At 34.1% G+C, this 15,997-nt stretch overlaps 1 protein-coding gene across 1 annotated transcript; it reads right to left on the bottom strand.

The window, feature by feature from the left end:
* Positions 1-1,436: 1,436 nt before the first annotated feature.
* LOC133184259 (DBH-like monooxygenase protein 2) lies at positions 1,437-14,834 on the bottom strand. The gene is made up of 9 exons (XM_061319233.1): positions 14,784-14,834; positions 14,439-14,631; positions 13,664-13,796; positions 13,475-13,573; positions 13,194-13,370; positions 12,657-12,817; positions 5,289-5,532; positions 2,511-2,607; positions 1,437-2,416 (listed from the first exon to the last, which is right to left on the bottom strand). Exons 1-9 carry the CDS (start codon positions 14,792-14,794, stop codon positions 1,813-1,815), a joined length of 1,719 nt encoding a protein of 572 aa, XP_061175217.1. The 5' UTR covers positions 14,795-14,834; the 3' UTR covers positions 1,437-1,812.
* Between the last annotated feature and the right edge of the window lie 1,163 nt (positions 14,835-15,997).

Raw genomic sequence — 15,997 nt, 5'->3', positions numbered from 1 at the left:
CTGAATGCAGATACTACCAATCTGGTGAGAATTATATCATTGTTTTGGTGTTTGAATTTCAGATTTGGATTTAAGCAAATAATATTTTATTGTCGTTATGTATCTAATACTATCAAACCTTACGTCATCATCCGGGCTATTTCGAGAAGTTCACACATCTGACAGAAAGGGAACTGCACCCGTTGTATACAAATAAATCTGCCCATTCATGGTCATAATCTCAACTTGAAGTGGTGTGTAAAGATGGCCCAGTAGAAATGAGATTGATTTATCGGTGAAGATAAAGTGACATGATGGTACAAGTGGGTAGTAAGTTATCATCTTTAAAGGAGTTCTCGAGGACAAACTCTTAAGATACGAGATGATGGCGATAAACTTTGCATATACAAGATCGATTTAACAGTGAATATATGTTAGTTTCATTGTCAAGATTCTAGCAATGCAAATTGTAAAGAAGAGAGAGAGAGAGAGAGGGGTGGGTTAAGCTGCTTAGGGCTAGGGTTAGGTTAGGGCTAGGGTTAGACTAAGGGTTAGGGAGAGAGAGAAAAAGAGAGAGAGCAGGGGAAGAAACCTCCCTGCTTAAGATGAATACACCCTTAGTCTCAAATACAAGTTCATTTTCTGAAGAAGACTGCTTTATGTTCATTTAACATTTCTATGCAAATATTTGGATCAAAACCTACTCTGGAACTGGTACAACCTACTCTGGAACTGGTCATGCAACTAACCCACAAACCGACAAAACCGACTTGTACGATTCGTGCCTTTGCATACTGTAGTGATATGGTCCGTAAGCCCTCTGATCTAAAGGAATGTTTTATCAACATTTTGAAGAACTTCTGTTTCATAGCTCAAATGAAAACATTTATAATCATGTAGCTTATGCAAAACATATAATTTTTTTTTACACTTCTTTCTCAAAAATGAATGCCTTTTTTTGAACAAATCGAGAAAAATTCACATGGGAAAGAAAAACAACTTTATTCCATAGATGGCCCTGTATACTTAAGAGAGTATATAGTTAAAATAAGATGAGGCAGCTAAATTTCTGAAAGACAACAACAGAACTAGCAAAACACACCTGAATGCTTCAACCAACAAATCGACAAGTACGGGAAAGGCATAATTATGCCTTTTAATACAAAAACACAAAGTGAAAATGCTTTTAACGTTAAGTGAAAAGGTGTTAAAACACGAAAAGAAGATGTTAATAAGGTTTCTTATACACATAGGCGATTTTAGTTCATAACATTAGGTATTATATATTATCGTATTTCTTTATGACAAACAGAACTACAGCTTTAACGTAATTTTATAGGTCATGGTCAAAGGTCGCTATATGGCCTACCATGTTACATTCTAACATCTGCTTTGCAAATTGTTATAATAAATCTAATCCTTCAAATCATTTTAGCCACCCAAAAATTGACATCAACCAAAGTTTCGTACTTTTATTGCATTAGTAAAGTTGTAAAATATAATCAAAACAATACATACGAATATTGTTAGACAAGGTAGTAGCTAAGAGATTTTAGAATGAGGCATAGCCTTCTCAATGATATCAGGTTTAAGTGAAATATCCTTACAAATTAAAAAATGAAATACATATATACTGGTAATATGGCAATTCATAGTTATATACACTGTACATGTGATGTACGTAACTAAAACATTGTGAGTAATGTTTTATTGATATAAATATGATTACCAATTATGAATTTTTCAAAAATTTACATGTAGATCTACATATTAATTCTATAAACATTAACATTCACGAATATCACTCAATTTTATATCTCAACTAAAACACAACTAACACAAATGCATGTACATAAAAGCAACAAATAAAAACGATGAAGTGAGGTTAAGGAGTTTCATCTGAAGCTTGCCTGCACCACTACCGTTCTCACTGACCATCTTCTGATATAGTAACTGTTGGTCATCTTTCAAAAACTCCATGTCACATGACTGAATCCTAGACATAAAATTAAGAGCATCATAGCTGTACCATGCGAATTTGTCCCTCGCCTTGGCTCTGGTGTATTCCTCCATATCTCCTTCCATACATGGATGTTCCCTAATTTCTTTGACAACTTCCTTGCACTCTTTCAAACACTTGGACAATGGTTGGCAATTTTCCTCCACCTTTAGAAAGTGCGGCTCTGTGAAGTTGAAGAAAGCGTCTAGGTTACAACCATACGGGTTTTTCTTACTGAGCTTTGCCATGGAAAGGTTACGCCAGTTGACGCATGCTCTGGAACGGAGGTTTTTGGCGGGGTATACTTCCAAGAAACCGAAACACATCTCTTCGTTTGTCCCACGACCCACGAACGTGGTCTTTTTCTTGTTCGTGGCCTTGAATACACATGTAGTTTTTATTTCATCACCTGGTTGAACCTTTAGGGGTTCGGGTAAGCTGAAATATTCCACCCTGGTTAGGTTCAGACCAACAACATTTATTTTTATATTGTGCTTCTTTGCATAATGAGAAGATTTGCTTGTGTACTTACGGATGAAATGTTGGTCTGTCGTAGCTGTACGTTGATTCGTTTGTGATGGAATGGATCTTTACTCCATCACGGAAAAGTTCTATGTATTGTTCACGACCTGTCGAGAAAAGGGAAATTATAACAAAATTATACCCAGATCATAATTCGAACACTTGCTTTAAACATGTTACAAAAACGTGTCCAAATAACACTTTCAAATTTACAGTTGCAACATGATATTGTATATAATTTAAAAGATAGATTTCAACTTTAAAACTCAACATACGAATGGTTTCGTATATATTTAACCATAAATTCAGTTTGAGTTTTAACTTGAAAACCATTTAATGTTCAAAATGTATTCAAATAAATCTTCATGTCGCTTCATTCATTCACAAATTTCAAGACGAAATGTTCACTTGCATAAGCGTCCCGAGTTAATTGCATGGACTATTGAAGAAAAGTTTTTAACCTATATAAAAAGAAAAAAAATCAATGCATGGATCCTGCATTATACAAAATTATATCATATCGTAGATAATAAATTAACTTCCGTAACGTTTTAGTTTCAAATTACAAGCAAGTCAAGCAGGTCATGCAATGAACTAGTGACCGCGGAACCTAATATAAGAGATTCTAGTTGCGAGTCGATAATTAAGACCATTACTCTTTCGATATTACAAAATGATCTTCACAAAAATTGCCTCTCTTTTAAAGAATTTAACTTCCGGTAAACTAGGAATTTCTTTGCATTTAAGGTAGTATGGGATACCTCCACGTTATGACGTATTTCCGTTTGAAGTATTGTTTTGATTTGCATGAGTGCTTATTATCGGGTCAAAATTTGTAGATACACCGTTGAAAAGAACACTCTGAAGCCTATTTCAATGCAAGTTCTCACAAGTCGGCATTTTAAGTAAAAACAGACAAAAAAAATCGCAAGTATATAAATTTACTTATAATTGTACAACGGACATTTAAAAAAGCAAACCCCTGTAAAAGGTAGTTGCTGCTTTTGAACACTTTTAAACAAAAGCTGTATTTCAATTGTTTGAGTAACTGTACAGCACCTTGTGTGCGGTGAGGCATGGATAAGTGCGATTACTTCACATTGTGCTGAATTATCACCAATCAATTATCACGTTAACCAGAGCTGGACTTTTTTGTTATTTAATTCAAGAAGTAACTGTTTGGTCACAAATCAGCTAGCTGTTGTATATAGTCCCAAAACGTTCAGATGAATGCAATTGCTCTGAACAAGACACGTCCTGGAAAGCGATTGTCCATGTATTGTTTTCAAAACCGCTCAAAGTTGAAAACTACAAAGTGCGATTTTTTTATGGTTGGGAAAAAATGCTCATCATTTCTAAAATAGCACCCAGGTTTTTTCAACCCTTGGAAAATAAAGAAGGATAACTCTTCCGCTCGGATCTTTTAATTCAAAAAAATTTTAAATGCATTTTATATTTTCCATTTATATATATATTTTCAATTTGTTTATTTCACTTTGCTAACATATTAAGATACATTCTTATTGTAGACTTTCATGAAATGTTATCCGTCTGTTTTCAAGAAATAAAGTTTTCCCAGTTTTTTACGCTTATTTTTTGTTGAAAATTAAAAAAATACTAAGACATATTTCTTGTCATTTTTGTTTTTATAAACACTTTATATTAGCAAACGCCTGCCTATAATATCAAGCTTATGAAAAAAGAATTATGCAAGAAAAAAAATCGTTTTTGTATTTCTCATTAAAATAATAAAAAAATTATTAAAATTACACTTTAATATACTGAAAGGTGGGGGTATTTCAAATCCTTCTAATTTGGGTACATAAATATGTAGGAGAAGTTTCGTTTGGTATCCCATACCACCTTAAGGTGTATTTTTTTAATAGGTTGGGAACAAAATACTTCAACTTTTCATTAAAATCTTTAAACAGTTATGAAAAATAGTTATAAACAGTTATTTAAAAAAGTATTAAAATAACTTTTATTGCCAAAAATTAACGATTAATTTCCGTAACGATTTTCCCCCGAAATTTTAACTTAATATAAGATTCGTGCCTGATGTCCAAAATCATGTTTTACCGTAACGATTCTATACTCAACAGCAGTAAACAAATCCTGGTCAATTTCAGATTTATTTCAATAAAAATGTATTATCTTCTGTAACATTGCCAAATTGTTGTAAAATATTTGCGGATAAGTATGATTTTCCAAGTGAATTCTATGCCCTTTAGAAATTTATGTTGTTCATTTTGGTATTTGTAGCAACTATTCTTTTTTTCATTTTATATACACTAAATTGGTTCATAGAAAATTCATAGAATGACTGTAAAGTATATTTAATTATTCAATTTTCAGAGTTCGATCAAATTTTAAACTAAGACAAGCTACTACAAAAAAAGTTGTCGTTATAAGGTTTTCAAATAATGACAAATATCTAGTTTAAAGGCCGGCCTAGGATTTCGGAAATCTTATGGTCGTTAAAGTGACCTTGTTGGCAAATACAACCTGTCGTTGTGTTGTACATGTATTGTGACTGACTTGTTTACCACTAAATTTTAGGACATTGTACTTTTTCTACAAATATGACTACATATTATTTCGTACACTGACCAATAGAAAGGGCTCACGGCAGATGTGACCAATCGACAGGGAATGATTACTACTCCTAGGCACCTGATCCATCCACTAATGTATCTAGCGGTTCGCCCCCCCCCCCCCCCCCAATTCTTTCCTGGATTTATGACATTTATTATAACAACTACTAAAAAAAAAATTACTAACTATTTACCTAGGTAATGCATATGATTTAATCCCCGTACGATGTTGATCGGCCCCGTCAACATCTCTTGTGTGTCCTCTTTGTCGCACACTGAGGATGCTGTGTAGCGTTTACTCCCTGGGGGTATCTCAAGATGAACTTGTCCCACCATTAATATGACAGCATCATTAGGGCGGAGATTGGGGGTATAGTACAAAGTCATTCCTGAGCTATCTGTGTAGTCTGCTCGTAGTTCAGGATTGTTCCAATGCATCTGTTTTCATATATAAAAAATATATATATTCTCCATGGAGAATGCTCTTACCCATTTGTAAATAACATTGCTTTGATTTAGCTATATTATTCTGCTTTTTCAAAATATCTTAAAAAAAATTGATAGTATCAAAAAAATATTTTTTTAATTTTTTTTTTCTGTTTTCATTTTTAGATAAGAGAGTCTAGCTTCTTCATTATGCGTCGAAATGTTGTACTATAAACAAGAAAGTTGAAATCCGATTTAAACTTCTCCAAACCTCAAAAAAGTTATATTCTTCGAGGGTTGGTTGATAAACGACATTTTAACATATCGGATATCTGTCTTCAGCGGGTTAGTTTATCAGAGAGTACCAACAACAGTGTCTACCTTCTCATTTGATAGGGAAAACACCAGTTATCTCTCTTTATCCTTAAAATATGGAGACAAGCTCAAAAGTCCATTCAGGAGAAGAGCAAACACGAACCTCTAAAACATCAGAGGTGGGAACAGGTACCATGGAGGAGTAATCATCCCCCGCCGACTGGTTACACCCGCCGTTTGTTCCTTCTCGTGATCGAGAAAAATCCGTCAACAATTCAGAGTTAAATAATGGCCTAACAAGTACATGTAGTATGAAAAACATCAGTCAGCAGTTGACTTAATGATAGATTGTATTTGCTGACAAGGTCATTTTATCGACCATAGGACTGGCATTGGTCATTTGCAAAATTATTTTGTTAAAAAACATTCTGATTGTACACACAAGTACTCTGAAGTTAATATTAAAAAGATGCTTGAGTTTCTGACTGACAATATCTATGTGGTTTTTGGAGACTAGGTCTTCCAACAATCTGTTGCGCCCCGTTGTTAGCAGACCTATTTTTTTGTATTCATATGAAGCAGAATTTATTCAAATCTTATACATGACAAAAGAAATCTCTTGCTGTGGCCTTCATCTCGACATTTAGATATATGGACGACGTATTATCAATTAATTACCAATAGTTATTTCAATTCATATGTCGACACTATATATCCCAGTGAGCTTGAAATAAAAGATACCACAGAGTATGACACATCTGTTTCATATTTGGATATTTTACTAGAAAAATATATTAATGGTAATCTAACAATAAAGCTTTATGATAAACGTGATGACTTTAACTCTTTAATCGATCGTCAACTTCCCTTACTTATGGGGTTTATGTCTCTCAGTTGATTCGATACGCAAGAGCATGCTCTACGTACGAACAGTTTCTAAAAGAAGCAAGTTATTGACAAACAATTTGATGAAACAAGAAAATCAACAGTCTCGTTTAAAGTCAACATTTCGTAAGTTCTATGGTCGATACAATGATGTTTTCAGCAAATACAATCTACCATTAAGTCATATGCTGACTGACGTTTTTCATACTAATTGTTAGGCCATTATTTACACACTGGATTGTCGACGGATTTTTCCGTTATTTACCGATCATGACAAGGCGCACACGGCGGGTGTGGCCGGTCGGCAGGGGATGCTCACTCCTCCATGGCACCTGATCCCACCTCTTCTGAGGTCCGTGTTTGCTCTGCTTTTGTTTTGTATTGTTTTAATGGATTTTGAGCTTGAATACTGTTTGTTATCTCCATATTTCACATAAAGGTCATTCCTTCAAGATTTTTAAATAGTGTGATTAAAAATTGTTACATATTATTAAGGATGGTGACAAAAATGATGGTGGACATCTTGAAATTTTGAAGACCAAACAAATCTCAATTTTTAAAATATTTTAGAACTGAATACATGCAAGTCCATAAAAATACAAATACATGTACACCAATCAATGCATTCAATTATTTGTTTGAAGCATGTGTTCCTGAAGCCTCAATCCTTAACCAACTAACACACAGAAATTAAAAAAAAAATACCAAAGTCGGGAGCCAATCCAAATTAATGAAAGATGGGGTATGTTGAATATCACGGGCAGTATCCTCTCATAGGGGAGACAAGGGGGGGGGGACAGCACCTCCCAGATTTTTTTCTTCTTTAAGAGAAGAAAGATGAATTTGGAGAATAACAAGGGAAATTGGCAAATTGGGAGGATCTATTAGTTCTCATACATATGTAATTATCAATATGGAATAAAATTTCATTAGAGCAAGCCGAAAGGTAAAATACCCCATTATGAAGACACCTTAATTACACAGTTTTTCTCTCACACCATACAAAAGAGTTGAGAATATGACGTCACAGATTAGGGGTTTTGACTGATGAGACTGTGACTGAAGAGATATCCAAACTCAGGCTTAAAATTCCCACCCACTTGCAATTTTCAAAGTATTTCCTATAACCACTAATCTAAAGAAATGGATCTAAGGCAAAGACTCAACTTTATACGAAGGAAGTCCTTTTGAGCGCAAGACGTCTTGATTAGACATCTTTAAAAAAATCTTTATCACTTCAATGGCTTAATGAAAAATTTGAGTTATACTTTGTTTCCAGGTCAATCGCTCGATGTGTGTCTCAATTTCTGTCATATATTTTGAGACTGGGGATGAAAGTAAGTATCAATAATTATTTAAAATTCAAAGTTCAATCTCATTTTTTCAACAACAAAAATCTTTATGTAGAAAAGAATAAGTCCCCTGATACCTAATAGGAAACTTATTAAACAAATGATTGGTAAACCACTTCACATTAACACTGGTCATCTTGGATTTAATAATAATACCCTATGGGATGTGGATGAGGAATTATTTAACATTTAAAGTTTAAATTCGTTTTTTTTTTAAAATCATTTCATTAAGTCATTGGTTTAGTGCGTAAACACATTGATAGTTCCTACATTTATCTGCATAAAGATTTAGGTATTGAACATATCTTAAGAGCGATAATGATGAATATTTAACAGCTGGAAACCATTGTCTTTAACTTTATATGATTCTCTAATTACATTATTTCCAGCAGTACTTGGAGAAGTGGTGTATATCAAATAATGATACTAAAAGAACTTCAATGAACTTTTAGAAAATTTAAAATCAGAAAATTTTGCCAAAAAATCAATAGCATTAAAACAAATGACTTTTCTACACGTTATACAGTTATTCCTTTTGATAAATTAAAGACTTAGATAACTTCAATAAAAATGTAACTCGGAAATTTTCACATCTTCTGATTAGTGATCTGCATTTCTTACTTTGCTAAAAACCATCCAAATTCCAAACACAAGTTCCCTTAAGAACTTATTAAAAAGATTGATATTAAACGATGCTTGAGTTTCTTACTGACATTATCTATGTAATATTTGGAGACCAGGTCTTCCAATAATCTTTTTGGAATCTCAATGGACGCTAATTGTGCTCCTTTATTAGCTGACCTGTTTTTATATTCTTGCATGATTTATTAAAAAACTTTTACATGAAAAAATAAGTATCTTGCTGCGGCCTTCAATTCAGCATTTATAGATAATATATCAGTGACGTTTTATCAACCTGCGGTAGGTCGAATGATAGACTTTTGACCAAAATTGCTGTTGATGTTTAATTTCTCAATAATACATTCATAAGTATCGGCAAGTTCATCGAGATAAGATATTACGACATTATAACAGCCATTTTGATAGATACAAATTTCATTAACATTTATTTTCATTATGAAATGATTACATTTTGACGAATACTAGTAAGTAAAAAGCTAATTCAGAGAATTTGTGTCCCCGCTTAAGGGAAAAAAGAAGAGCATACGCAGATCGGGGGGGGGGGGTTTAACCCCCTTACCCCCACCCCCCGCTATTTGCAGAGTTATTAAATGTATATAATGAAGCAAACAAAAAATGCCAATATGGATAGATTTGATTGCTTATTCTTTAAAATGTGTACAGAAGATTCTTTTTATATTAAATATTTATCACACTGTAATAATGATTTTATGAGAAAGTCTGTACACGCCAGACGTCATAATTTCTTCCTTTCATATGTTGAATACTATCATTTAGTAAATCAAAAAAAAAAACATTTTAAAACAAGATGTGTTTGTGAAACACTGATACCCCCGTTGGCAACTTATAGCGAAGGTTAAACTTTCTCAAATGCAAATCAAATATGCTGGTACCTAAAGTAAGGTCTTGTACCGAGGAATATACCTGTGAAATATGAAAGCCCTAACAACAACCATTGAAAAGATATCGAAAAGGTTAAAGTTTTTCAAAAGTAAGACAAACATCAAGGTCAAATGGTAAAAATTAATGGTGCCTAAGGAAAGGCCTCCTCACAAGAAATACACATGTGAAATATGAAAGTCCTAGCACCAACTGTTTAAAAGACATGGCCAAGGTTAAAGTTTTCAAAAGTAGGTCAAACTCCAAAGTCACGGTCAAAAGGGTCAAAGTTGCTGGTATTCAAAGTAAGGTCTTGTCACAAGAATTGCATATGTGAAAAATGAAAGCCCTAGAACCAACTGTTCAAAAGAAATGGCCAAGGTAAAAGTTTTCCAAAAGTAGGTCAAACTCCAATGTCAAGGTCAATGGGCTATAATTGTTGGTATCTAAAGGAAGGTCTTGTCACAAGGATTACACATATAAAAAATGTAAGTCCTAGCACTAACTGCTCAAAAGATATGGCCAATGTTTAAGTTTTTCAAAAGTAGGTCAAACTCGTAGGTCAAGGTCAAAGGGTCAAAGTTGTTGGTATCCAAAGGAAGGTCTTGTCACAAGGATTACACATGTGCCCTAGCATCAACCGTTCAAAAGTTATGGCCAAGGTTAGAGATGGGTAAAATTTTGTAAAAACTGGGTCAAACTCCAAGGTCAAAAGTCAAATATGATACTACCCAAAGAAAGGTCTTGTCACAAGGAATACACATGTGAAATATGAAAGGCATAGCTCCAACCAATCAAAAGTTATGAGCAATGTTAAAGTTTTTGCGGACAAACAGACAGACAGCTAGACAGACAGACGGACAGGACAAAAACTATATACCCCCGAATCTTCGATACGGGGGCATAAAAATACGGTATGAAAATCATAGCCCTCGACCAACGAGGCGCTTGACATTGATAGAAATTAAATGCAATCAGTAGGTCACATATACATGCATATATTCAGGTTCGATATTGTCTAAGGATGACTGCACTTAAGGACATATGAAATTTGCGGCAAAATAAACTTTCAAAACATGAATTTTTCTTTTCATTGCAAGAATGGTCAACATCCAATTTACAACTTTATGTAATTACGTTTAATAAAAGTGTGTATTTACGAAGTTCGAATCTGTTTTCAAAGGCAGGGGTCATCACAATTTCTTGAATCTCCGTTCGATAATGAGGACGCCCACTTTTTTACTGACTTTATACATAGTCAGCGCATGTTTGTCTTTTGTTCTACGTTTAACAGTAGTTGTATATTTGCATAAATAATAATGTGTCAAAAGGAGATTAATAGACAAACATGCGCTCATGGTTAAAAAGAGAAAAAAAACCTACTTCTTCTTACATTCGCTCTCTGTGTTGTAACCAAGGATTGTGACATGTTGAATATTATAATTCACCACGTGATTTCTTACCACAGGTAACTTTGTGAATACTAAATTCCGTCATGTGACGTGTAAGGTAGCATGTTTGTGCTAACTAGGACATTGTGTTCGAACACATTAAGTCATCTGGCATTGATATATAATCTGCTTTAATTACATTGACATGCTCATATTGTTAATTTTGTTTTGAAGCTTTTGTCAGAAGTGTATTTGTGCCATACAGAATGGAGAGGGAGATTGGAAAGAGTGATCACGTTCTTTTTTCCAAACATGTCATTGTTATTTATCAAGTCTAATTTTAGAGCCATTCTTACAATGTTAGCTCCACCTCTCATGCATATCTAATGTTCAATCAAGGGCAGGTAAGTTAAAGTCACTATATTTGGAAAGCAGTAAGGACAAAAAACATTGAATCATTTTATTGTATCACAGTCTACAATTATTTTAAGATTTAAATTTGGTTCCAAATTGACAGGATTCTTTCATAAACATACAAAAGTGAAATAAAGTTTAGATATAAAAACAACAGAAGCAACCGAAAAAGACCCGAAAATAGGCGTTAAGTGCAGTCATCCTTTAGCCTTTACTAAACAGTTCTAATAGATGTAGTTAGACTATAAAGTCCACCGACAACCTGTATAATATCTAATAGCTCTCCACGTATGCTCCTGTGCTAAAACTTTTATTACAAACGTGAGTAACTCTGAAAGTTTGAACGTGATCGGTGCCAACATTTCCAATTGACTTTTGAAAAAAGAAAATTGACCAAAAAAAAAAAAACGACCGGGACACTTTGAGAGGGGTGGGCGACGCCAAAGGGGGTAATGATAAAAATTGCAATTAAAAAGGTCAAAAGCCTCTTGAGATATCCCCCGGAAACGAAAGTGTTAGACACAGACAGAATGTATGAATGGTATGAATTTACGACATAACCCGTCTCCTAGTTTTTTTTTCATATCCCTGCATTTTGTGTACCCAGGCCCGTCTCCTTTGCTATACTGCTTCTGACAGCGGAATAGTGTTCATATTATACTCATTCTACTCATAATAGCATGTAACATCAGCTTATATGTCAGTAGCTTGCCTCGGTTTAAATATTGTTCGTTTCTTTATTTCATTTCATTTCTGTCAACAGACAACTTTGAATATTATTGAATAGTATTCTTTATATTACGAACATTTTATTTCATCTAAAGAGAGACAACACAGTTGTTCATCCTGTGCGTGAGGGAGACATTACGAATTGTTTCCCTGCACGTGACATGCTCTAATCAGATTGACTGTATTTTTCTGAACGATAATAATATGCATTTTTCGGTTTAAAAACACTTTTCAATTTCTTAGCTTTACTTCACCCAAGTTTGCCCCCCCCTCCTCCTCCAAGTTTGACCCCAAAACGGTTTGCACCCCATGCTTATACACTGGTAAAACTTTCTAGACGTACAATTTCTTGACTTCATTTTGTTTTAGTGAGATCTAATGCATGCTTTAAATTTTAACAAAATCATCACAACTTTGGCCAAGAAGTATAATCAATACATTTGTTTTTCAAGTAATTTTTGCCGATTTATTATTTATTTTATGGCATGATTTGAACCATTTACTTGATAGAACAAAATATAAAATTAACCTGCATCATGACTCTTTTGATTCCTTTTGCTCCTATTCGAAATCCTGCGTCCTTGTAAATGCATTGTCCAGGAGCTCCAACACCCCATGTCCCAAACAATGTGGTGCAGCTCGATGAACCCATCTGACATGGCTGTGGTTCAGTGAACATTGCTTGTTTATCTGTATATGAAGGTGGGAAAGAGAGAGTGGAAATATGTACGCATGTACGTTTTGGCATTTCTACAATTCCATACCAATACAATAGTTTAATTTTCTCTTGCAGCCAAATAATAATCGGGCGTCCAATTTTTAAAATCATTTTAGTTTTTTTTCAATCAAATATTGGTCTTGAATTGTTTTAATATTATACGATATAATTAAATTAACACATGTACATATACTTTATTACTTTAATAGTCCAGAACTTGACCAGAAGAGTAATTAAATTAAGTCTTTTTTGTTATGATACCAATTCATTATGTGCACTTTTTCTACTTCTGTTCTACTTCATATCAACTTATTAACGTGCATACATGAATCCCAAAATTATATTAACCTGCATCACAACCATAAAGCAGTATGTGGTGCATTATGTTCGCGTTGTCAATGACTGGAGTCGTTGCAATGATGTGGTAGTCGCCATCTGTCGGAAGGTCAAAGGTCATACAAAAATAGTTCGTCTCTGCATCAGGAACCGATGTTTTCGGAAGTCTGATAGTGATATTTTTCACATCTGTTTGACATCAAAAAAAGGACAAAAGATTAAAAGCACTTATCTTGTATTAATTGTGATACATCTTTTGGTGTTCTGATAAAGAAATTGTTTATAAAACCGACCTGAACTCTTTATGGCATCACACTTGAAACTCTCCAACTCACAGTTCAGCTTGGTGTTTTTGGGACGACATAACTCGCTATCGTAAGGCTCGCACACCCCTGTCATAGAAGCGATAGTAATATGACAGTTCAAGTTAAATGTTTATATAGAGTATAATAAATGTATATCATTTAGTAACTTTATTTTACCTGGATGTGAAATTCCCTGGTCTGTCTCAGGAATTGAATTTTCCTCCCAGATACAGTTGGGATCACCCAGTTCCTGCCCGTTTGTTCTCCCGTCTCCATCTGAATCTTTCATACAAAGTTCTTTATTCCATTTCTGTAATGTAAATATAAGTCACATATACTATATAGTATTTATGAATTTTAATTACAAGATGCATGTTGATGTGGCTGGTTTTTCTTGGTAAAATAAAAACATGTTCCCTTCTATAATCAATGTTTCTTGTGATAAAATCTCCAATATCTCTAACTGCTTCAGAGAACCTTGCACAGGGCTTTATCGCGACCACATCTTCTTTGGCCTTTCGCACTTTCGATATCAGATATTTACTAGATTTGATTTGCAATACATGAAAGCCTGCGAAGTTTTTTTTTAACCTGTCAAATTCAAAAACAAGCAAAAGCTTTTTCCTCGCAATCTGGTATTTTCCTAAAATACTGTTAAAATCAAACTGAAAAAAACAACAACATACAATTAGACAAAGCAAAATAACAAATAACAAAAATTTATTTTTAAACAAATCAACAAAAACAACAAAACGAAAAACAAATTAAAAAAAAAAAAGACAAAAATAAATAAATAAAGTCAGAGCCATTTCTGGGAAAAAGTTTGTATTTTAAATAAAATCTACGGCACATTTTATTCACGGTCGCAACAGTTCCCAGTGTCATTTAAAATTATATAATTGACATAAATTCGTTGCCCTTTGGAGTATGATTGATGTGAGAAAATGCTTACCATTCCAGCTGCAGTGAAATCCTTCCCGAAAGCATTTCTGGATCCACCACCAAGTTCGTTTTCATGTCCTACACCCTGCCACAAGAAATTAGGTTTACAAGGGTGGGGTACCGAATCACCATTCGGTAACCTATTCTGGAAACTTTTATATCCCAAGGAAAAGGTGCTCGAAATAACAAGAAAGAAAAATTGTCTGAAAGCAATAAAAAGCATCTTAGAATATTTTTCACAGTAAGTTAATGGGTTTTTATCGAATTAATCTTTTTTAACAAAAAACTAAATAATAAATTTTGAAAAATCAATAGGGTTAGAAAATAGGACAACTTGGTTAAAAATATCACTCACCGCAGCATCATGTTTACGGCTTCTATGCGATCGGAGTGGATATACAAACGTTTATTTTAGTGTGTATATATTATAACGTATGAGTCATTGGTTCAGAGAATAGAGGAACAAGACCTTTCATCACACTTTTGATATTTTTTAATGAATCAATTATCTACTTGCATGCATCAATTTCAAATTCAAAATAGTGATATACAAGTCCCAGTGGCACAAAAATGTGACCGTGTAGATTTGGACGGTACTTAGGAATTCGTCTGGAACTGCATCCGTTGTTTGCAGAACGAACGGGGTGAGGGAACGTTGGCGTAGGGGGGTACGAGGTATAGGTAGAGGCGCTGTGTGGCCGTAAGGTACAAACGAAGTATAGGTGTGCCGTATTCCCGAAGGTCCACCAATATGCAATTCCAGAGATAAAACAAATGATGAAGGCTTCCGTATTTATTAGATGAGTCTCAACGATGGCAACAGTTTACATGAATCAAACACACATATTATAAATGATCGAGTCGGATCTGGCCGAAGTGGCCCCGGACTCAGATTCCTGACGAGTCGGACGTGGCCGAGACTGGCCTTCGTATATTCCAGACTAAAGATTGAAATTATACATGACTATTTATAAGAATGTACATAATGAGTAAATAAATGACAGGTGTTGACATTTAGTAAAATGAGTAAAAGATTCACAGGTATGGAGTAATTAAATAAACTCAATGACGCTTTGATGTTTGGAAATGAAAAACAGATAATTACACAATGCTGTTATAAGAGATTAGCAGTTTTTGAGACATAGCACTCTGTCTCTTTGTTATAACAGATCAAAAGTCCAAAAAGTGTCAATGGTAAAATTAAACAATTGGATTCGAAAAATATCGTAAGAGAAATCAAATATAACAAAAATTAGAAATTGAAAATTAAAGTCCAAAATAAAGTTGTTTTTTTTCTGAAACAGTGAATTTTCCACTGTGATAATTTCCCACCGCTCCGGGAAAAACACGTCCTCGTGTTTGGAAGGAATTTCACATATACATTGTATTTCTCGAAGTCTGTTCTTTGATGTTCTCGTACACACCGGTAAGCACTAACTGAAACGTAGGTTTGAGTATCCAGGTGGTCAAAAGTGAGATGCCGAAAGTGTTGTCAATGAATGTTGTTCACTGTGCATGGTTGTCCATCGTTGATACGTTGAGCAGAGTGGTTCAATGGGGGAACTCGCT

This window comes from Saccostrea echinata, unplaced genomic scaffold, assembly GCF_033153115.1.
Source record: "Saccostrea echinata isolate AGI-Se365-2 ecotype Australia unplaced genomic scaffold, CSIRO_AGI_Sech_v1 ptg000010l, whole genome shotgun sequence".
Lineage (NCBI taxonomy): Eukaryota > Metazoa > Mollusca > Bivalvia > Ostreida > Ostreidae > Saccostrea > Saccostrea echinata.
This window is presented reverse-complemented; position numbering and strand designations above follow the sequence as displayed.